The sequence below is a fragment of the Larimichthys crocea genome, chromosome XV, assembly GCF_000972845.2.
Source record: "Larimichthys crocea isolate SSNF chromosome XV, L_crocea_2.0, whole genome shotgun sequence".
Classification (NCBI taxonomy): Eukaryota; Metazoa; Chordata; class Actinopteri; family Sciaenidae; genus Larimichthys; species Larimichthys crocea.
In genome coordinates this window covers 22580796-22603068 of record NC_040025.1, presented here as the reverse complement: position 1 = coordinate 22603068, position 22273 = coordinate 22580796, and the positions used below count along the sequence as shown (strand labels likewise).

The 22273-nt window shown below is 41.9% G+C and overlaps 2 protein-coding genes across 3 annotated transcripts; one reads left to right on the top strand and one right to left on the bottom strand.

Moving 5' to 3' along the window:
- The first annotated feature begins 1458 nt into the window (after window positions 1-1458).
- Window positions 1459-4665, top strand: LOC104927899 (cytosolic sulfotransferase 3). Of its 2 annotated transcripts, none has more exons than XM_027288680.1 (7): window positions 1459-1895; window positions 1988-2029; window positions 2542-2669; window positions 3072-3198; window positions 3289-3386; window positions 4105-4282; window positions 4362-4665. In XM_027288680.1, exons 1-7 carry the CDS (start codon window positions 1760-1762, stop codon window positions 4472-4474), a joined length of 822 nt encoding a protein of 273 aa, XP_027144481.1. In that variant the 5' UTR covers window positions 1459-1759; the 3' UTR covers window positions 4475-4665. The 2 variants fall into 2 exon arrangements, with proteins under 2 accessions (XP_027144481.1, XP_027144480.1); XM_027288679.1 differs by having other exon boundaries at window positions 1464-1895; window positions 1988-2116.
- Window positions 4666-5768: 1103 nt separating this feature from the next.
- On the bottom strand, window positions 5769-20923 carry LOC104927914 (proline-rich transmembrane protein 3). The gene is made up of 4 exons (XM_010742100.3): window positions 20449-20923; window positions 12007-12889; window positions 11584-11901; window positions 5769-9236 (listed from the first exon to the last, which is right to left on the bottom strand). Exons 2-4 carry the CDS (start codon window positions 12809-12811, stop codon window positions 7222-7224), a joined length of 3138 nt encoding a protein of 1045 aa, XP_010740402.3. The 5' UTR covers window positions 12812-12889; window positions 20449-20923; the 3' UTR covers window positions 5769-7221.
- Between the last annotated feature and the right edge of the window lie 1350 nt (window positions 20924-22273).

Genomic DNA, 22273 nt, shown 5'->3' with positions numbered 1-22273 from the left:
CTGTAGCGATGGCGAAGGGCTCCACTGATGCGAGCCTTTGATTTCCTTTCATGTGCAAGGGTTTGTTGCTGTATGTTTGTGTATGTGGAGAAGAAATTAGAGAAGATAGAACACTTTGCTTCAATGTTGTTATTCTGTAGCTGATTACTTTTGTTTTTTACCATTGAGTGTAATAAAACTGCGTAATACTAAAGGGGCTTTTAAGTTGTTTCATTTTATTTGAATCCAGATATGAAAGCAAGAAATACAAGAACAAGTATAATGAGCAAAATAAACAAATTAAATCTAACACTGTACTGCACATTGATTATATTTTCTATGGCACATAGTGTCACACCGCGGTGAGGTCAAGTTGGGGTTTTGTTATGTCTCGTCATTTTCTTTTTTTGTATATTTACCTGCCCTCTCGTTTCAGGTCACTTGCCTTCCTCATGTGTCACCGGTCTGATTGTTTCCCTGCCCTGATTGTTTCCACTGTTCCCATTGCCCTGTGTATATATTGTCTGCGTCTCCCTTTGTCTTGTGTCAAAGTGTTTCGCCCCATGATTGATCACCTAAGCCTTCTTTCTTGCCTGTCCACAGCCTTAGACTTGTTGCTTGAGTGTTCCTTTGTTTTTTGCCTTGATTGAATGAATTTTTGTTGTAAATTTTGTAGTATAGCCGTTTGTTTCATAGTGCTTAGTTTAGTTGTTTTTTTTATCCTCCCTAGGAGAGATTTTCAGTTAATGTTTTGCAGCCTTTTGATTTTTCCTCCTTGTGAGTGATTTTATTTTTGATATTTTTCATAACGCAGTTTAGAGTTTTTTCCTCCCTTTGGAGTGACTTTGGTTTTCCCTAGTTTTAGGCCTGTTTTATAGCCTGCCTTAGCCTCACTCTGTCGAGGGTTTTTTGTTATTCTAATAAAACAGCTCACAGACACCTCTGCGTCTGAGTCCTGTTTCTGAGTCCGGCCTGACACATACTGCCTCGTAGAACGGAGAATAGAAGATGTTTCTGATTATTTCCCCAACAATCAAATTGTTTCAGCGTGATTATTTAAACATAATGAATTTTGACTTTTTTATTTTTTCATTTCTTTTAGATGGATTTTTTTTGTCTAAGGTAGACAATGTCCCCTGTCTGTGCAGGCTAGGCATGGCTGACCTATTTCTTAAACCACTCTCTCAGTGATTCTCACCTGCTCAACTCTCATACCTGCATCTCATCATCTCATCAAGCCCCTGCAGTATTTACTTAACTCCGGTAACTTCAGTTCATCCTCCCAGGCTCCACCAGTTTGTCGCTTTCCACACTCACCTGCCCCGCTAGCTACGCTCAGCCCATCCTCGTCTGTCGCCCTGCCCCTGTTTTATCAGTTCATGTTGTGTCTTGGCAATAAAAGCCTTCTAAAGCAACTCCTGTGTTGGTCTGCATTGTGGCTTCAGTGTCGTTCCTAGAGAAGCTTAACAAAGGTATGTCTTCAGATCAAACCAAATTTTATTAAATTTCTGTGGGGCATTCTGTCTCCTAACAAAACTTGTTTAATTTTTTTTTTTTTTTTACTTCTAAAACTTACCTGTAACTGACTGTGAATAAACTTGTTTCTATTCACTTTCACAGTGTTTTATTTCCCAGTTCCTTTTTTTAATCTATATCTTCTTGTTTTAAGATGACATATTCATACAGATGATACAATGTTTTCTGATTATTTTCCCAACAGTCAAATTGTTCTAGTTTGATTACTTGAACATAATGAATTTTGACTCTTCATTTCTTATAGATGGATTTTTCTCGACCTGAACTGTTTGATTTCCAAGGAATCTCAATGACCAAGTATCATACAGACAAATGGGAGAAAATTCAAAACTTTCAGGCCAGGCCAAATGATATAATCATTGCTTCATACCCCAAAGCTGGTCAGTCCATCAACAAGTGTTTTGTTTTATACCAGGATAGATTAATGTAAGGACTATAAATGAAATATTTGTTTTACTTGCCTCTCTTTCAGGAAGCACCTGGCTCTCCTACATCCTCGACCTGCTGTATTTTGGTCAGTCGTCTCCAGAGCGTCAGACATCCATACCTATCTATAGAAGAGCGATAAACTTGGAGACAAACATGTCCTATTCACTGCCAGGTTGACTTAAAAATCATACATTCACCAAAACATACAAACACTTTTACAATATGCCGTGGTGGAAATTCTCTGCCATTTGCATGAATCAGAAACTAAATAGTTCACAAGGGTCAATGCAAGTGTTTCCAATGATACTAATTAGGGTTCCATTCACCACAGCAAACAAACTCTGTTTGACCTAAATGGAATGCATCTTAAATTAGTATCATTGGTAACACCTGTGTTAACTAGATTGTGTTGTATTGTGCTGTATTTAACATACTGTAGTAATGACACACATGTGAACATGTAAAATAGTTCACAATGAATTACATGTTGTGTTGTAAAGACTGTGTAAGGGAGTGTACAATATTTGTTGATGTGTTGTAGTATTGAGTTGTACTTTCCACACTGTATTCCTGATTGACATGTTTATTGATTTGCAGGATCAGAGACTACACACATTTTTAGAGGAACAGAGATGTTGGACAAGCTCCCTACCTCTCCTCGACTCATTAGGACTCATCTTCCAGTCCAGTTAATGCCAAACTCTTTTTGGGAGCAAAACTGCAAGGTCAGTAGTTTGTAAATATGTAAAAAGGTGACGTTGGGCCAAAAATAAACTGCATCACGGTTGCATAACTTTAATGTCACGCATACTAAGCATTAAGTCTTTCAACTAATGACATTGAATGCTCACAGATCAAATATAAACATTTTAAACTAAATTATTATTTTTTTAAATCATTACGTTCTTGTCATTATGGTTATTATGGTTTATTAAATGTGTATTTGAATTCATCAAAGCAACTTGATAAGTATATAGGATACTTATTTCATGTGACAGCTTAATGGAAAAGATGAATGGACCCCCACAGCCACTAATACACATTATTTCTAATTAGCTGTTCATAAACACTTTGTTTTATACAATACTATTTTTTTCAGATAGTCAAAGTGTTTTCTCATTTTGTAGGTGGTCTATGTGGCTCGTAATGCAAAGGACAGTGTGGTGTCTTATTTCCATTTTCAACGCATGACCTTGATGTTCCCAGAGCCTGAAGAATGGAGCCGCTACCTCCAGAGATTCATGAAGGGAAAGAGTATGCATGAAATAATAAAGTTATTTGTATTGGAGATACACAGATTTGATCCACACTCCTTAAGTGCTTTCGTTTGTTGTGTTGTTTTAGTGGTGTTTGGATCCTGGTATGACCACGTGAACGGCTGGTGGAAGAAGAAACAGAGTTATTCAAAACTCCATTTCATGTTCTATGAAGATATGATTGAGGTTATTTATTTATTATTTGTTTTTGTGTATTGTCTGTGCATGTATGTTTGATTGAGACGTTCTCCTGTTCAGATTTTTTTAAAGCTTTGCTCTAGGGTGATTAGGGATGGGAATCGAGATTCAATTCCATGGAATCGTTTGACAGTTTATCTAACGATTCTCTTATCGATTCAACTTGCAATCGTTGCAAAGTAGAGATAACAGCGTCGGGAGGGAGCACAACGAACATGCAGAAACATTTGCGCACACAACATGCAATATTTTGAAATGAATGTCGTGTTTTTGACACGCTTCGGACTGGAGAATCTCAACCTAGCAGCAGCGGCAGCAGCCAGGCTATGATCACCTCTGAGGTTATACGGGGTTAAATCACACACTGCTCTACCATGTTAGCGCGATGTGCCTCTTGTAAAACATGCTATAAAACAGTTAACCTTAAACGAATGCCTTCTGCATACATTTAGAAGATGACCATGAGAGAGAGAGAGTCTAGCTGGCTCAGAGGCTGGCAGCTGTACTAGTACTCGCTCCAGTTCACTGCCTCCTCTAGATGATGCTGATCAAACTGTTTGTTCTCCTTTTTTTCCCAATGAGAATCGATAAGAGAATCGATAAAGAATCGAATCGTTAAGCAGAATCGATAATGGAATCGTAATCGTAAATCTTATCAGTTCCCATCCATAAGGGTGATGATAATCCTTGACCACTGTGCTTCCAGGATATTGGACGTGAAATGGACAAACTCTGCAGCTTCCTTGGTTTGTCTCCTTCAGCTGAAGAGAAGGAAAGAATTATAGACAGCGTGCAGTTTGACGAAATGAAAACCAACGACATGGTCAACTTTTCAGGATTTGTCAAACAGATGAATTTCAAAGTTTCATCTTTCATAAGAAAAGGTACGGTTAACAATAAAACACACCAATATACACACCACTTTGAGCTAAAATGACTGACTGATTGTCTGTGGTTCTTTAGGGAAGGTTGGTGACTGGAAGAACCATTTCACTGTGGCCCAGAATGAAGAGTTTGACGAAGACTATGGGGAAAAGATGAAGGACTCCACACTGCAGTTTCGTACTGAAGTTTAGAGGCCCAGTCTTGGTGTGTGTAACAAAGAATCCTGACATGACAAAATACACTAATCTTGTGTATGCTTTGATTAAAATGTTAAATGTAATTGACTTTTGGGGTACTTGGGTATTTTTACTCCTATTTAAGGATACACTAAAATATGCTTTTAAAATTAAATTTTGCTTCCAGCAATCATTTCTGTTTCTCTATTTTTTTTTTTTTTTTGTTTTGCTTCCTGTGAGCTAATGACACCTCTTGAATGTGACATGATTGCTCCTAATCAAGTCATCCAAAATGAGAAGCACAGACCATACCAGGTCATCTGTGGCAGCAGATCTCATTGGCATGAGGGTAAACATCAATGATTCATTTAAGGTTCCTCCTCAAGCAAGTTCATTTGAAGATAATGAAGATATATTTGCTATGCTAAAAACATACCTTCAAATTTGCATTGTTCTGTAACTGATTACTTTTGCTCTTACCATTATGTGAAACACATAAAAGTAATAAACATGTAATAAAGTGCAATAATAATAAAGGTGTTTTAGGTTCTCATTTTTATTTGAATCTATACATGAAATGCAGCAAGAAATACACGCATAAAAGTTCAATGAGCAAAGTAACGATTAATCTAACACTGTACTTCTGCACTGTGACTACAGATTGGAGGGGGCACATTGATTATATTTCTATGGCACGTACGCTTTGTAGCGCGGACAAAATAGGGTGCTGGAATACCACCCTGGTCATGAAGTAAAAAAGGTAACAGCGAAAAAACTGATACAGTGAAATCTTATGGATTCATTGGAATGTGACAACAACACAAGGCTATTGTACTGTAAATACTAAACAAGTTAAGAATCTCACATCACTGGGAGGGACTGAAAGTCACCCAGAGGTTATCAGAAAACAAGTCATGGACTGGCTCTGATGAGGAACAGAGGCATAAATGAAGTTTTATTCCAAACTGTTTATCCACTTTGGAAAAATATCACTTATTATCAATAAAATGTATGATTAAGTATTCACAACAGGAACATTTTTGTAATCATTTGTGAGAACAAGGCTTAGTTTAAAAAACAAGTGGATATTTCATGTTGGAACAAAACCTTTCAAATTTAAGCTGAGGAAAAGAACAAACTGGGCATTTTCAGGAACACAAACAGATTCAGTTATATTATTAAACTAATTATGATTCCATATTGTGTTCATTTCTTTCCAACTAGTTAGTTATTCATTTTGCAAAACCTGATCCTTACAAACCTGCGCACTGCCCCGAACATCCTTGACATAACCTCTGCGTCACAGCTCTGCATATCCTAAACAGACCTCAGTCTGATGTCTGCACAGCTCAGACACATGCGCAATGCCATGTTAGATTGTCTTTCACAGTAATAACTACAACTATGTTTCAAATACACCTTTATTCATGAACATCAAAAATAACATTATTTACATTGGTGCTTACACATCATATATGTGAAAGACATTTTCCTCTGGAGTAGTAAAATACTTCGGTCTAGTGCTCAGGCTTACAATTAAGTGCTCTGTTTTTGAGTAAGGTCTAGTATAAGAGATCTGAGGTTCATGCCAAGCCAGTCATATGGGGTGCAGCCCTGCAAAGCTGTGTAGCTTTTAATTAGTTAACATATCAAACAGGCTGAAATGATTCAATGCAAGCGATAGATTCATGATTATGTTGTAATATTCTCAGTCAAATCCTGTAAAAATGCAGTCAGAGGCTTTAATTGTACATAATTATTGATTGCAAAAGCTTTTGACCTACAGCAAAATAATAAATGTGTTAAACTTACAGGTCAATGCTTGAACCTCATTTTGAAATCTGACAGTTTCAGCTACAGCTAAAAGCTTCGGCAACACGTTCACATGTAAGCATGTTTCTGGTTGTTGTTAACTGCCTGTCTCTTTATGTAACTGGCTTCACATTAACATACAAGGCAGACTGGACAACAACAACAGCAGCATGTTCAGAGCTTAGAAGTAGTAATCCGTAGGTGAGTCACTATGATACTGATAAGACGCTATAGAGAGTTAACCCAAATAATGGGTTTACAGAACCATAAAAATAACACAGAACCAACCAAAGTTATGTATGGCACATCTTTACATTACAAAGCAAAATGAAATATGGAAGACAGCAAATAAACTCTTGAGTGGAATTCACTATTGTTGACATTTTTTCACAGAAACAACAGAAATAGGACCTACAGACAGCCTAGAGCCACATCTGTCTTTTACCCTTCAAACTTTTTGAAACTCCCAATTTTATGGATTAGCTTGAAGCTGAAATTCATCTGCATCACAAATTTCACACCAATCACCAAGCGTGGACCTGCTGGAGAGAGAATTTGAGAATTTATTCAACTGTATTTGTGGTCCCAGTGTACTTGAAGTTATACCAGTGTTGTGTTGGAGTGTGTGTGTTTGAGAAAAAACAGGAAGAAGAGTTATTATTGTGCTAATCTGTGCTAGAACTCCCAGTTTTACTCCTAGAGTAAAGGGTATACCATATCTTTTCCAAAACACTGCTGTAAAACACTTTAACATGGTAAAAGGCAACTAGGTGATATCCTTTAAAGTAATCACCCAGAGACACTTTTAAATATTTTCCCTCTTCTAAAAATAATTTTCGGAAGATCAGTGATCCGATTTTTCCAATATTTGTTGAAGTCTTGGTAGGAACATTATTTGTTAAATGGAGTGTTTGATGTGCGGCGATTGGTCCCCATGTCCAAGGTTTGGTTCATAAATCAATGATTTCACTGCTGACACTGGCAGAGTCGTCATGTCTGCTGACCTCCAGGTAACTCCGTGACCCCACCGGTCTCCCAGCCCTCCCGTGCAACCTCTCTGAGTCTGGGGTGATGAATGGCCGTGTGTCGTCCACTCCATCCTCCCCCAGGTGCCCCGTTGACGTTCTGGAAGGACGAAGTGACACAGGGCAAGACACTGATGAAGGGACACTTCCTACTGTGTTCCCAGCCCACCTGTGACCCTGGTGGGAGGGTGTGGGGGGAGCAGTCACCTGTCTGCTGGGCACACTGCTGAGAACACTGCCCCCCAGTGGCATGGAAGACTCTGTTGGGGCCTCGCTGCTCTCAGACATCAGCTGAGGATCACTGTTCCTGCGGAGCCAGGGTCCCTGGCTTATCCCTGAGCCTGGGGAGGGGGACTGTGAGGTTAGGTTCAAAGGATGAAATAAGCTCCCTCCTCCAAGCAGGTGTTCCCTGTGCAGAGCCTCGTCAATGCTGCGGGTAAGGTCAATGGGAGATGGGGGCCGCAGATCAAACTCATAAAGAGACAGGCAAGTGTCCCTTTCCTGATCCAGACTGCCACTCACTGAGCGCTGTGGAGGCCGACCCAGTGCCTGCAGTCTCAGCAGGGAGCCTGTGGAGCCATCAGATAGTCCTCGTTCTGCTGAGTGGCCCCTATGGTTGCGTCCCCGGTTGCTGTCTTTGACACAGCGTGGCTGAGCAGTGGCCTGCTCATGGTTCTGGTTCCTGATCAGACTCTTGCTGATGTCAGCTCCAGGACGCTCCTGGCCAGCCCAGTTGTTAGGCACCTCCCCTGGTGCTCCTCCTCCTCCCACCCCATTACTGTCAGACTTTCTGCAGGGCTTCCCCCTCAGGCTCTGGACTATCTTGGACCAGCAGGTATGTCTTTGAGAAGAGCCTACAGATTGGCCAGGGGATGGCAGGTCTCCTGCTGCTCTGCCATCTGGTCCACCCTCCTCCCTTCCCTGCCAACCTTGAGGCCTCCAGAACACCCAGGAACCCATGAGTAGGAGGGAGAAGCCCCAGGCCAGCTCCAGGAGACGGGCCCAGAAGTGGACCAGCCACCATCCCCAGTTGAAGCGTGTCCAGTTTCCTAGAAGTCCATATAGCCATAACGTGGCGTGAACATGCAGCCCGCAGCACAGTGCCCCTAGAACTGCACACACTGCCAACACTCGTCCCAGGATTACCCCTATCCTCCTACTCCCTGTCCAGGACTTCCTCCTGGCCTCTTCAGGGACTGCAGGGTGGGGAATGGGAGGGCAACGTATACGTGGAAAGACATAGCAAAGGAAGCCCAGACAGAGAGCCAGACCCCAGCACAGGGCCAGGACCTGAAGGGTGACTGGCACCACAGGGGACAGGGCTGGGGAAAGCAGATCAGCCGCCAGCAACAGGGTACACTGCAACACAGCCAACACAGCTACCAGAGGAGGACGCTCCAAAGTTGGAGGTAACACACTCACTCCCACCGCCCTCAATGCAAGCAGTGCCAGGGCAGCCTGTGTCCACACCAGGAAGTGTAGCGGTAAGTTGTAGAGGGCTGTAACTGCGGGGCGAGGGAGGAATTTGCGAGTGCCATAGGGGTCGATTAGAAATAGAGCTGCCCTAAGGCCTCCGGCCAGAAACAATAGAGCGTTGGCGAGTGCAAGAGCCCCCCGGTGAGGACAGTTTGTGCCAGGGGCCAGAGTGAGACCAAGAGCAGCACCAGCAAACAGGAGGAGGAAGAGGCTCGCTGAGCCATATACATGCAGCTCCCAGGCGAAAGCCAGTGTCCGGCTCAGGTCCCCCCAGTAGAGAAGTGTGGCATTAGTGGAGGGACTTGCACCAGGAGAGGGGGCTGGATTGGAAGTAGAATGGGGAGCTTGGTGTGGATGTCCCAGGAGAATGGAGCGGTTCCTCTTTTGAATACCAGTCTGAGATGTGGGGCTTAACCTGGTTTGGGCAACAGGTGCAGCACCAGTGGCAAGGAAGACAGAGATCCCTAAAAAAATAGAAACAGAGGTTTATTTGGTTTTTAGTTCATTAAAATATGAAAAGAAAATGTTCATCTTTTTTCTCAATGCCATTTATCTGAAAGGAGAACAATGGCATAAAGGTACATGAAATAATATTTTAGGGCCACTAGAGGGGTGTAGTTCACCATCAATCATGAGTTCGAACCAACTCGTCCTCTGAATTCTTTGTTGTAACCTAATCAGTTCTGTGCAGACACATTGTCCCAGGTCTAAATATAATAACGACAATGTCTAATCAAATTAGCCAACTTATATAAACTAAATAACTTCTACTTCTAAATGTTGCATCAGTTTGTTTTCTTTCTTATCATTGTGAGTTTCGGCTTAGTCTGTTACAACCTACCAACTTATACCCAGTTACACTATATCCCAAAACATGGCTTAGTATGGAAATAAGAGTGTGCATGTAGAAATGTACAGATATGCTCAATAAGGCACATGGAATCCAGAAACAAGTTACAATAAATTAGATTCGGAGGATGTTAACATATCAAAGTCTAATTATTATATATTTCTGTCATTTTTATCAATGTACTGGAAAAAATATGTATATAAGAATGAGTTTGATTGAAACAGTAATCAAAACATGCAAAAATGTCAGTATGAGTTCAAAACCATGCCACCACAATAACCACATTATATTCCTAAATACATTGTCCTAAAGACATTGTGCTGGGGAAAACTCAGAATAAGTGAGCAGTAAATGGCTGGTTTAATTGGAATATGTAATTAACATTACATAACACCAAACAGTGTTACAATGTACTACCTCGTAGGACAAGACAACACCTTGACAATGCGGCATCTCAATGTTTTCTTTCTCTCTGTCATTTTCTTAGGCACACACACACACTTCTATTTGTTCAAGACACTCCACCTTAACCTCCTGCAACACCCTGGAAACACCCAACCGCTTTATAATCATGAGGTCATTCGTCATAGAGTCCTTTGTGAACTGCTCAACTGTAAAGATAACACGCAGCGTAAAAAATACAATCAGCAAGAACTGAGTGAGCACAGTGATGTGAGCAGTATTACTAAAAGTATTTTATAGGAAGACAGAAAAGACAAAATATAATGACACTGACTGATGGGGAAGTAAGAAACAGTTAGCTAAGAGGGATCTGTGTAGAATAATTTCTAAGGAATTCTTTCACGCGCATTTTAACATGATCAGTGGTAAAACACTAAAACCATCAGCCACTTGGAGGACTTTATGCCCATCCTCACCCTGTAGAAGACACCCATAAAGCTGACAAACTGACTAATGACTCACTCCAACATGCGTCTCACTTCCTGGCTCTCTCCCTCACTCCCTCCTATCGCACACAAATGTTTCACTTTCAGACTCACACACTGGTGAGCACTGCATACAGATCACAGACACACTTCTTTATTTATATAAAGGTATGTTTTACTTCCTCTCCTTCAAATTTTTTTTCTTACAGGAGCAAGATCCAGACACATTCCAGATGTGCTGATCACATTTCACAGCTGGATACACTTAAACCTGCCCCTACCCTTGAGTTTTTTTCTTTAACACACACATGCACTGCTTACGCTGCTTTTTATGCCCACATTTTGCAATGAACTAAAAAATAAATATCCTGTTCCATCTCATAGGACACACAATCCAGATACAGATATAGGCAGATGTATACACGCAGTACAGACTGGTACAGTAATGGATGCAGGCCGTTAAAGCATTCAATGTTCTGACAGGGAACGTACTTGACTTTAAATGTACTCGTGGGGCAGGAGAGCGAGTGTTTAAAAGTCATTAAGATGTTGTTCTCATGGTATCTAAGAGACTGGCTCATATGCCCCATGTGTCATGCTTTTCCTTTTCCATCTACGTTTTTCTCAGCTCCCCTCCCTTCATCTCTTTCTCCGTACATCTGGTTTTCATTACCATCCCCACTCGCTGCATTTCTATGCCTGTACCTTTCTTCTACCACACTTTCACCCACCCCAATCTACTCTCTCATCGGTATTCCCAACAGTCTCTTTCTCTCTCAGACCATTCTTGCTTCTTGTCTATCTCTTTGCCTGGCTGCATTTCTAGCCGCCACCTCTTCAACCCTCCCTCTCACCTCCAGCTCACACTTTCTTTCCCTCCCTGTGTCTACCCCACACAACTACCACCCCACTTTCCATGGAAAAGTTTGTCTACTTTTTCCTTCCTTTGAAGCCTTTTCCAGATTGTTCCAGTAAAAAACTCCCAGCTGCACAAATAATTCCATTTCAAATTATCAAAAGATCGCAAACGACACGCTAAAAGTAGAGTAAGCGTACAAGACCCTAATTTCTTACCTGTCCTCAATGACTGTACAGTTGTGCTTGCTGTATTTCTTCCTTGCTCTGCTGTTTTGTTGGGTTGATTTGTCATTTTGGAGGATGTTCTTACAGCCTCCTGTGTAGTAGTAAGCGTTCTCATTGTAGAAATGGTTGTCACTTGCTGTGTCGTGGTGCTTGAATGTGAATCGCTTTGGACAGTAACAGGTTGCCCTGCAGTCTGTGACTCTTTATCGACAGAGTTAGTGGTGTCAGTTGTCGTTTGGGGTAATGTCACGGCAGCAGAGTCCTGCTTTGGAGGAACTCTGGTGGAAGGAACGTTTGCTGTCAGTTCGCCTAAAAAAGGGAGAAAAAGACACATTTGTCACATGGTGTGAAATTTTGACCTCAACAGCACCTTACTCTCATGAAACGTTCGTTCTAATATATTTGATTTCTCACCTGTTAACACTACAGTCCGTGGGGACGGTGTGGCTCTTGTCTCAGTCTGTGGTGTCATAAAGATTTTATTGGATGTTGTGAGCACAAACATCTGAGGCTTCAGAGTCTGACTGTTCGGTGGTGGCGTTTGTACATCAGAAACATTAGATATCGCAGTCTGTGCCTGTGGCTGATCCTGCGCCATTTCATCACCGACTGTTGGAACAGGTGATTCATCCTTCACAAGCGTCACTGTTGGAATACTACCTGATCCCAATGCCTGAAAATCATCATCCCCTGTATCTTTGACTGATCCCTCCCCTGAATTTCCTGCCTTCACTGGCTTATCACCTACAGACTGGGCGACAGCAGTGAAGGACAAAGTGGGCAGAGGAGGAGTTGAGCCTTTTGTAGTATCATCTCTCTTTGCAGCCCTGCTGAATAGTAAAAAAGCTGTGTCAGTCCTGGGCCTGGAGACAGTTGGTTGAGTTAAAATTGGCCCCCCGCTGAGGTTATGTGTAGAAAGGGCAGATATATAAGAAGTGGACTGTGCGGTAGGATGGGGCATTCTTTGATCCTGTTGCATCGCATTTGTAGTTGTCAGTCTGTTCCGGACTGTAGCTCTGATAGGCACGTCGCTACGGCCTCTGGGAGGCAAAGAAGTCCAGAATTTAGCAGTCTGCTTCGTTGGATGAGGTGAAGAATTAGTAGGCAGGTCAAGACGGGAGAAGGAGGAGGAGGAGCCTATGATGGTCTGAGCATCTGAAGGATGGAGGAAGGAGAGGAGGAAGCCCAGGGAAAGGAGAGACACCGGAGCCATGGTCATGCCTCTGAGTGGTGAGCAGTGACTGGTCCCTCTGGCTGGCTGGCTGGCTGTGTGTCACACCATCATTCCACTGTGCTTCTGTTGGCAGAGAGAAACACGCATTTTTTCATTTCATGAAATAACTGACACAAGCACAAACACGAAAAACATTATGATACCACAGTTAAAGTTTCAGTGTGTAGAAGCATCTGGCAGTGTAGTTGTTGATTACAACTACCTTGCCTCACCCTAGCGTAAGGTAGAAACTATAGTGGCCCTGAAACGGGCATCTGTAGATATAAAAGGCTCATTCTAAAGTAACAAAAACACAACAACATATTATAATATGCCATATTTTGTAAATAGAGCCACCTAAATCTTACACACTGGACCTTTAAAACCCTATTTCAGCCCAGATTTCACTGTAAAAATCTTCTATTCGAATGTAGTTCATGAAATAGCATGAATCGATTGGAATTTGTAAAGGCGACTAATATGAGGAGTGCATGCTATAACCTTGCTATGCTGATTCAGAGGGCAGGTCAATAACACTCCCACAAGGTTTTAGCAGCATGACACCAGCGGGCACACAGGGTGTGGTAAGGTGTATGGTTTCAGAATACATGGCACATATGCCGACGCGCACAGGCACACACACACAAAGGCAACAAGTTCAACTTTTAAGTTATATAACGAGTTGCACGAGCAAAATGATCACGCCAAATAAACTAAAGGAGTCACAGATGGTTTAATTCAGTGGCAGATGGACACATTAACTTTTTTTTTTCCTCACTATCTCTGCCATAAAATGTTCTCTGGATGAATATCAGTTTCCTTCTCCTCCAATGTCTTTTTTTTTTGTTCTAAGCAGCGCCCCCCGTTCTGCTCCCCGTTTCTGCTGGTTCTGTTTGAGTCATGGATGCCAGGAGCTGACAGCTGTACGACCGAGTGAAGCTCTGTGTGCCCAGTGACACAGAGAAACCCCCAGGCTCCTTAGGATTACACAATCATACAAGTCATCCAGTTAAACAGCTGCCGGTTACATCCCCTCAATATTCACTTCTTATAAAAAAAAAACACCTCTTTCGCAAACTCCTATTGTTCAAACCAGTTTCTACCTATGACTCACAGTGGGAGATAACCTTGGGGGAGCAGTCAGGATTACACTGAAACTTCAGCTGAAGGAAATAAAAGTACAGAAAATAGAAATCGTTGCCTATGGGAGAATTCATTCTGCTGCTTATGACTCACCTCAGGCCCATTCACAGCAGTAATGTCTAACACTCTCTGAGAAATGAGTGCAGCTGGCATATAGGACTCATGAACACATGTAAGATGTGAGTAATCTGTGTGAGTATATGGAAAAAGTATGTGTGTGTATAGGGGCCCATCACCTCGAAGGAAGAGCATACTGTAGGTGTGTGAGGAAATTAGTGCATGCAAATGCAATCGCAGTTTCTCTTTTGAGCTTGTTTACCAAGTGTTGGTAGTGTTACAGAAGTGCGACTGAAGAGAAAAATTAGTCCATGACTGGAGTAATAGAAGTGGTAGTATATCTCAATCTCCACCCACTCACAGAAGCCTCTATGTTTATTTTCTTTCCTGTCTCAGCCACCTCTTCTCCCTTCAGTCCAGTCGGCTGTTGGCCAATCCAACCTGTGATTAATCCCTGTTTTCCCCCATTTCTTTCTTTTCCTCATGTTCCCCCATACAAGTTGAGATATTTCAACACAGTCCAACAGCATGCAACTAGGTGAGGGTTGATAGGGAGATAAGATAGATATAAGAATGTGGAGATAAGAAATATGAGTAAGCTCCCAGAAAGTAAAGGCATGGACGAAGATATAAGGAGGGAGAAGGCGGAGGAGGCATGGTGATGATAATGAGGCTGACAGCGGAGGGGGCGAGAATTGAATGGATTTGTGACAAAATGAAGACTGAAGTGCTGTGGAGATAGCTACTTGATAGAAACTGACCGAACTTGAATATTTGAGATAAAAGAGTCATGAGGAAAGTACATTTCAGGATTGACAAGTTTGTTGTCTGTCCAAGCACAGATCCATCAAGGAAGGAGGCATGTGGAGAAAGTGAGCCTACGTCACCTTTTTGCAGAGGTTAACTGGCAGCTGCAGATAAACAACCTGACTATTGAAAAATGGCTTTTAGTAAACACACCACTATCTTCATGCAGAGTATGCGTCATCATATGCGTATGTGTATGAAGGTATGTAGGAAGAGATTAATGAGTCTCAAAAGTCTTTTGGCCAAATGAGCTTCAGTGAAACATTAACATTAACATTAAATTCATCTCCACTAATAAATAGCCATAAACAAAACACACACACACACACACACACACACACACACACACACACACACACACACACACACACACACACACACACACAGCAGTGGTTCCCCACAATGTTTTTCTTGACTTGACTGAGTCAATTTGACTACAGTTTCCATTGAGCTAATACAAATGGAGTAAATTTAGGCTGATTGGCAGCTCCTCTAAGCAGCCTGAATTACAGGCCAAAAACCATGTGCGTTGTTGGATTTTATTTCTAACCAAACACTACAAAGCTGGTTTGGTGTTTGGCTTGAATATAATCCTACATGCTCTGAGCCCAACATTACTACACTCCTTTCAACAGCAAGTAAAATAAAGACAGCACGTCCAGCCTCTGTGACTCTCCCGGGGGAGAAGACAGATGGGAGCACGGTGAGTCAGAGTATTTTTATCATGTTCAGACCCTCGGGGTAGAAGGACACATCACTCTGTATTTTATTTGCAGCGGGGTGTGCGTGATGTGTCCATGTCGTCACTCTCTCTCCCACAATACACTCTTTATCCAGAGCAGGAAATGCTCCAACATCCAATAGTACAGCAGCAAGCAACAATCTGAAGATTACTATAAACTCCTCGCCCACAACATAGACCTGTTAGTTATACAATCACATGACTCAGTACAACAGCAGCTGTTACTAATCAGTTAATCGTTGCAGTAATGATGTCATGTCTACGCTAATATATTGATATAAGTAGCTACAGTAATGTCCGTGTTTTACATAAGGCAACAGAAAGAGGGGAGTGGGGTGGGTGGTGAAGTTTTTGGAGAATCTCCCTCTTTCTTTGAAATGTTCTCTTTCGTCTCTGCCAGATTCCAGACAGCCTGGCAGTGCAAAATTTCCATTAATTTGAGTGAATATTTCCAGGGGCAGAAGCCTGTTTGTGGACAGAGGGATCTGTGTCTTTTCAACAAAGGCAGGCCTAATGTACACTTGTCTCAATCAGGGCGAGGTCTTAAACCTTAATCCGTTTTGGTAGCGACTGAAATGTACATGAGTATGAAAAACTGTTTAACATGTGGTCTGATTTGTAATCCTGTTATCTGAACAAAGAGTAACCGATTTAAATTTCTGCTAATTTTACACTGGGATTTATTTAGGTAAATGTCTTCCACTGCTGCTTCCCTTCATTTGAGATTCGAGATTTGAACATGTGAGAACTTTGGCTTCTGAAAAAGAGCACAAAAACATGTTCATATTCCTCAAAGTGAGACAAATGACCGAATCGCAGGTATTACATCAAAGTAAAGAAATACAAATAGACTTCAGTCATTATAATGGCTCTGTGAGGCTGAAGGAATGTCATCAGTTTTGCAGGTATTTGGTCAAAAAAGTATAAAATTGAATTTCTATATGCAAAAGACTTGTGGGACTGTTGTGAAAATTCACCCAGGAACATGAACATAAAGTAATCCATTCAATAGCTGTTGAAAGATTGAATTTATGATACCAAATATTGACCTCATAGTAGCACTAAAGGAAAAGTCAGTGGATCACCAAAGTCTGAAGGATTTATCCTCTCGGGACACTGAATGTATACATACATTCAGTGTCCATTATACATGTATAAAAACTTCCAGCAATACATCTAATAGCTGTTGAGATATTTTCAGTGTTATATTAAGGCTGATAGTTATTGTACTATCAGTGGTGTGGCCACCAATGACAGTTTTAGTGGACTGAGCCTTCAGGTCTGCGAAGTGAGGCCAAGGCGTATTGTTTCTAATGGCCAGGAGGCTCTACCTGCAGCCTAATGTATGGTGTCTAATGGGGAAATTACCCTATTTCTCCAATTAATGTATTACCTCAATAAACAGTTTCCTCAATAGTTTATGGTCTCAGTTGCTAGTTTTCTTCCACACAGCATGACGTTCACTTTGTAAATGATGGTCCCATTTAGAGCAAAATAGACGAAATAGACTGATCATGTGATCCTGCGCATTTTACATTTCTTGCCTCAAATGTTTTGAGAAACATATTTCAATGTATTGTTTAGCCATAATTCAAGGAAACTTCATCAAAACCAAGTGCGCCCTAACTTGTCACCCACCAGCTCCAGTCCACCGGTTATCTACAAACCAGTTGGTGATGTCACAGCAGGGTTATACTCGGTGGACACATGATTATGCTGTGTGTCAGTGCATGAGATTAGACCCTTGATTCAGGATACCTGAGGTGACTTGTAGTATAAAATGTCAAGATGGCTCTCTAATGAGCAGGATTTACAGACAAAGTCTCTCATGACCAGAGAGGCTCTCAGCTGAGGAAGAGGAAGAGCTTCTTAATGACCGGCAGGGAAGTCCAGAGTGAATAACAATAAAATGAGAAAACATATAAATCTTTCCAAAAAGATTAAAGTCAAGAAATTGTCAGCTGGAATTAGATTACAAGGTGAGAGAGGTAGAGTAACAGAGTTTCTGCAGTGACAGCAATAACGGACAGACACAGAAATCAAAGATAGAGGAATAACAAAAATGGACAGAGGGGGGAAAATAAGGGGAAAGACAGAGAAACTAAGACTGCACTGCAACGGTTCCTCAGTCCAACAGAGCAGTTAAATATTACTTTCCATACAGATGTATAACTTGTTTGTACTGTGCTATGTGGGGGGAAGAGGTGAGACTGTGAAGCAGTGTATGTACATGAATCTGTGTGTACGTGAGACAGAGAGAGAAACAGAGTGAGGGGGGAAATGGCAGAGGGAGTATGTGTGGTTAACTTGGTATGCGGGTGGTGGGGGAGGTCGCTGGTTTTGACCGTTAAAAATTCCACACCTTGAAATAACATATGGATTGCAAACAGCTCCCACAACAGTCTCTTGCTTATTTTGATTCTAATCAAAATAATTTAATAAAACTGCCACTTGAGTATTCAGTTTAAATGAAGTTGATATATATATCAGGAGATATACAAGCTCTTTGAATTGCATCATAGATTCTCTGGAAAGCTTTCCAACTGTTTTAGAGTAAAAGCTGTCCATTTAGCTCTTTAAGAGAAACCAAAGCTTGTTAAATATGCCTCTCTCGTGGCGCTCCACTGCCTGAGGGGGGGGGGGTCAAAACCCCAGTGGAGAGGCCGACCACACAGCGAGGTCATGCTATATGAAGAGAGGAGGCTCCAGAACCAATCGTAGGATGGTTCTGATCCCCAGCTGAAGAGGATGTCCAGTCTTAAAGTGCTGAGCCCCACAACATCTTTGACTGATGTTACGCCTTCATGCGAGCCACAGATCAAAGGCTGAAGGTCACCCTAAAAGGGTGAGGCACTTAAACTGTACCATGGCTCCACTACACACAACACACAGCCCTCTGAACTCAGGGAGGTAAAACACAGACTCTGAATATTGACATACAGAGAGCTTACACCGATTCAGGGAATAACTATGAATCAAGTGTTATTCAGGACTTCAAATTAGCACTCAGGCTTCACAGAAACACACCCTGAGATATAACAAGTGTGGTGACTGATTGAGACAGCTGCTAAAACCATGTCAGGCCGCAAAACACTTTCAGGAAAATAGATTACAGGCATCACAAGTCGTAACTGTTTGCCTGCTACGGGAGTTAACCGCAGCTCCACTTCAACCCAAGACTCTCACATTGTTCCAGCTGGATGCAATATAATGACTGCTGTGTTAAGTGGTGTGTTATGTGGCAATCACTAAATTTGCTGACTGTATGTATATAAAAACATTATACATGCTGCATATTTTGTATAAAAATGTAATAATACATTTACTAGACTTCTTGGTCTACCCACAAATACCCAGCACCATAAAACAGCACAGGAACAGATCATGTCTTGTGCTTAGTGGGTTTACAGTATGTTTCATTGATATACTGATGTTTTGATTTATGCTTTATTTTCCATTATCCTGACAGCTCAGGACCGCCTGTTCTGGGAAGTGTGTTATGTCTGCTGTAAACTTGAAAGTATTATTTAACTGCACTGCCTGGTTTAAAAGCATCTGGTTGAAAATAAGGGTGAGTGATAACTTTCTTTCTCCAAGCTAAGCCATTAAAGTAAGCCATTTATAAGCTACTGACTACAGAGGCATGTAGTCGTGGATCATTTTATGTCCTGTTACACCCTTTTTGTTTTAAAACCCACCTCCCTGTACAGACTGCTTTACAACTGAATGGATCATTTCTCTTGTCCATGAATCAGGGTGTGCAGTTTTTCTTAAGAATCCGAGTCATCTGGCAGGTCCTCTGCGTTACATCCAGTAGCACTTTGGAGCAGCTCCTCCGCCTGTGCGCTCTCAGTGAGAGGCGCATTGGCGCGGTTTTACCCCTCTCTTCTTCTCCTTCTTTAGGCCTTCTCTCTCTCCCTGATGAATGGATGCATGCCTTCAAAGTCTGATGAGGAACAGGTGAATCCAGATCTTTTAAGTGCCGCAAGCCTTTGTGCCCACCTGTCGTAAATAGGCCCTAAACTTACACACACACACAACGATAAGCACCTGCCAACTGTGGTCAAATAAAGAAATAGTACCCAACTTGTTGCTCATTCACCAGAGCTTATTTGCGCTTTATGGACAGTAGAGCCTTTATAAAGTTTGTATGGCGTGTTTAGACATTTAGATTTGATATGCAAATGAATGAAACAGGAGAAGCTGGCTGTTTGAATCGCATGGCTGGTGAAGCCTAAAGATGGGAAGACAACACAAAACAGCATCGTTTGTAAGATAATACGACTTTATACTGCCGGGATAGTTACAGAACGGACTAAATTTGTTTTATAGAAAATGCGACTAAATAAATCAATAATAGCATATTTGCCTTAGGTGTAGCCTCCTGCGAGCTACGTTACACCCCTGAAATTGGTGATTGTTAAGTAAGTAGTAACCAAGTTTAAGTTAGTCTGCGTAGACTTTACTAGTTTTTGTATTAAAACATCTTTAATTAGATTTTTAAAAGATGCGATTTAAGGCTAGTTTTATATATTTGAATCACCTGCTTAGGTTATTAACCGCTGGTCACGACAAACAGTAACGGCTAAAGGCGTTACTGTAACGCACGTTACCACCCTGACAGAAGGATAACAATAAATAAATAAATGCGTGGGAACGTGAGCTCCTATTAAGAATAATATCACACGGAGTGTACGAATCACGCAGGTAAGTCACGTACAGGTAACATGTGTCACGTTTAATTAACGTTAATATGAAGCGTGTAAAAAACCCGAACCGACGCTTGGTACCGCGGCGCAGGTAAACGCGTGCGTACCACTGCGCAAAGTGTCGCCGCATAGCAGCCACTCCACAACGGTTACCTTTAAAGTCCATCCTTTACAGTCAGACATACCTGCGGCAGGTCCGTGTGTGGCTCCTCTCCGATGGCGTCCTCTGCGGCAGGATTTGAGGACTAGGGCATACCGAGGTGGCACAATAAAAAAAATCAAAAAATGAAACGTTAGTCCAGGCTCACACGGGTTTGTTTGGCCCTTGGTTATAACCGCCCCGCGGTGGAGGTGAAAACGGTCCCTCTATCGACATACAGCACAGAGGGAGCGTTCAGCAGCGCTGTATCACTGCCAAGCTCTCTAGCCATGAGCTAGTAAGGAGATGTACGCCCCCTCCAACCGCTCCATATCTCTCCACATCGCTCCCTCCCTCTCATTTTTTTCTCATTCTCACAAGCGGATAAACAAGACTGCTTGCTAACCTACAGCCTGGCACGTCTGTTATGCAACAACTAGTCCGGGACGCACTTTCATTATGTGCACTTGATCTGCCTTCTACAGCCTGTTTAGACACTGCACACACACAGTGGAAATATGACGACACTGGCATTGACATCATCACACTGCAAGGCAGTGGCACTATCCAGGTTCCGGGTTTTTTTTTTTTTTGTATATGAAATTAAGGTGTCATGGTTACAAAGTGGGTTGTTAAAAGTGGTTTGAAAGTGAGTGTCATGTGCAGACAGGTGAGGGAGCACCTCACTTTTTTGGCACAGTGGTGCAGCAGCAAGGAAGGACAATAAGCTGGGAACAAAGCTGTGCATGAAACTCTATAGCTCCCTCTCCTCTCCTGCCCTCTAACCACCAGGGTTTGTAAAGGGGAACGAGCAAGCCTGAGCCAAGATGACACTGTTTCCTCATGCTGCACCTTGGCTCGGTGCCTCCTCTTCATCACCCCGGTTGTGGCTCTGTCTTACACAAACACGACGCTCTAGTTTGGACATGCTGCTGAGGTAGCTCTCTGTCGAGTTTACAAAGAACATTAACAACACAGAGCTATCTCTTTATTTCTCTGTGTATTTGTTACTTTCATTAGATTGTCCTCACTGTACACCTGTACAGTCCCAAAATAGCTTGTGCGGCTCAGAGGATTGTCCTAATGCCATTACATTACTACTGAGCCAGCAGGAGAGACACTGACATGTCTGGACAGGAGGAGTGGGAACACATCAACAACATAGTAATCACATTATTGCGCATGGATTATGACTAATATTCAATAGGAATGAGCAGTCATGGACACATATGTTAAGGCAGCAGCCAGGGACTGGAAAGAGATGTTATGTAATTTAGATTATTAGGACATGTTGTGTTCTGTGTGTACTTCTTATCTGCAGAGTGGTAATCATATGAACTGATTGTTATCCAGGTATGTTGCTACTGTAATAAGATTAGCGTAATCCAGTGTACCAGAGTAGGGTCGGATTCATCTGACATTCTTAAACAACATAAAAAGGCCCTGAGGAGACTTACTACCTGCACAGGTGCCCTCTGTTGTCAGGCATTGTTTGGAATAAAAGGTGAGTTCAGCAGGGTCCGAACACTGGTGGTCTCATGTTGCTTGACTGAATAAAATTAGACCTTTCAATCGAAATGAATGCCCTGACATGAGGCGACTTTTGTCCTCCTGTCCCAGTTTTCAACAATGTTTCCAAATTTATCTTCGGGTAAGTGCTCAAACCCACAGTTTTGTCAGTTGGTGACTGTACACTGTAAAAAAAAAAGTCTGTAGATTTTACCAAACCATGACAGGACTGTAAAATATGCCATGAAGTGTCACTGTGTTTTGCTGTATACAGTAAAACACAGTCATATTCCAAAACATTTATATATACAGCATTTTAGGGGAATTTATACAGAATGAAGTATTTTGTTTTAGAAAAAATT

Excerpts from the sequence above, each read along its gene's own strand:
- LOC104927899 (XM_027288679.1), top strand. The coding sequence starts at position 1,760 with ATGGATTTTTCTCGACCTGAACTGTTTGATTTCCAAGGAATCTCAATG. Across the intron at positions 3,387-4,104 it reads TCTATGAAGATATGATTGAG|GATATTGGACGTGAAATGGA; the intron begins GTTATTTATTTA and ends CTGTGCTTCCAG. Across the intron at positions 4,283-4,361 it reads TTCATCTTTCATAAGAAAAG|GGAAGGTTGGTGACTGGAAG; the intron begins GTACGGTTAACA and ends GTGGTTCTTTAG.
- LOC104927914 (XM_010742100.3), bottom strand. The coding sequence starts at position 12,811 with ATGACCATGGCTCCGGTGTCTCTCCTTTCCCTGGGCTTCCTCCTCTCC. Across the intron at positions 11,902-12,006 it reads ACGGACTGTAGTGTTAACAG|GCGAACTGACAGCAAACGTT; the intron begins GTGAGAAATCAA and ends TCCCTTTTTTAG. Across the intron at positions 9,237-11,583 it reads TGTACAGTCATTGAGGACAG|GGATCTCTGTCTTCCTTGCC; the intron begins GTAAGAAATTAG and ends CTATTTTTTTAG.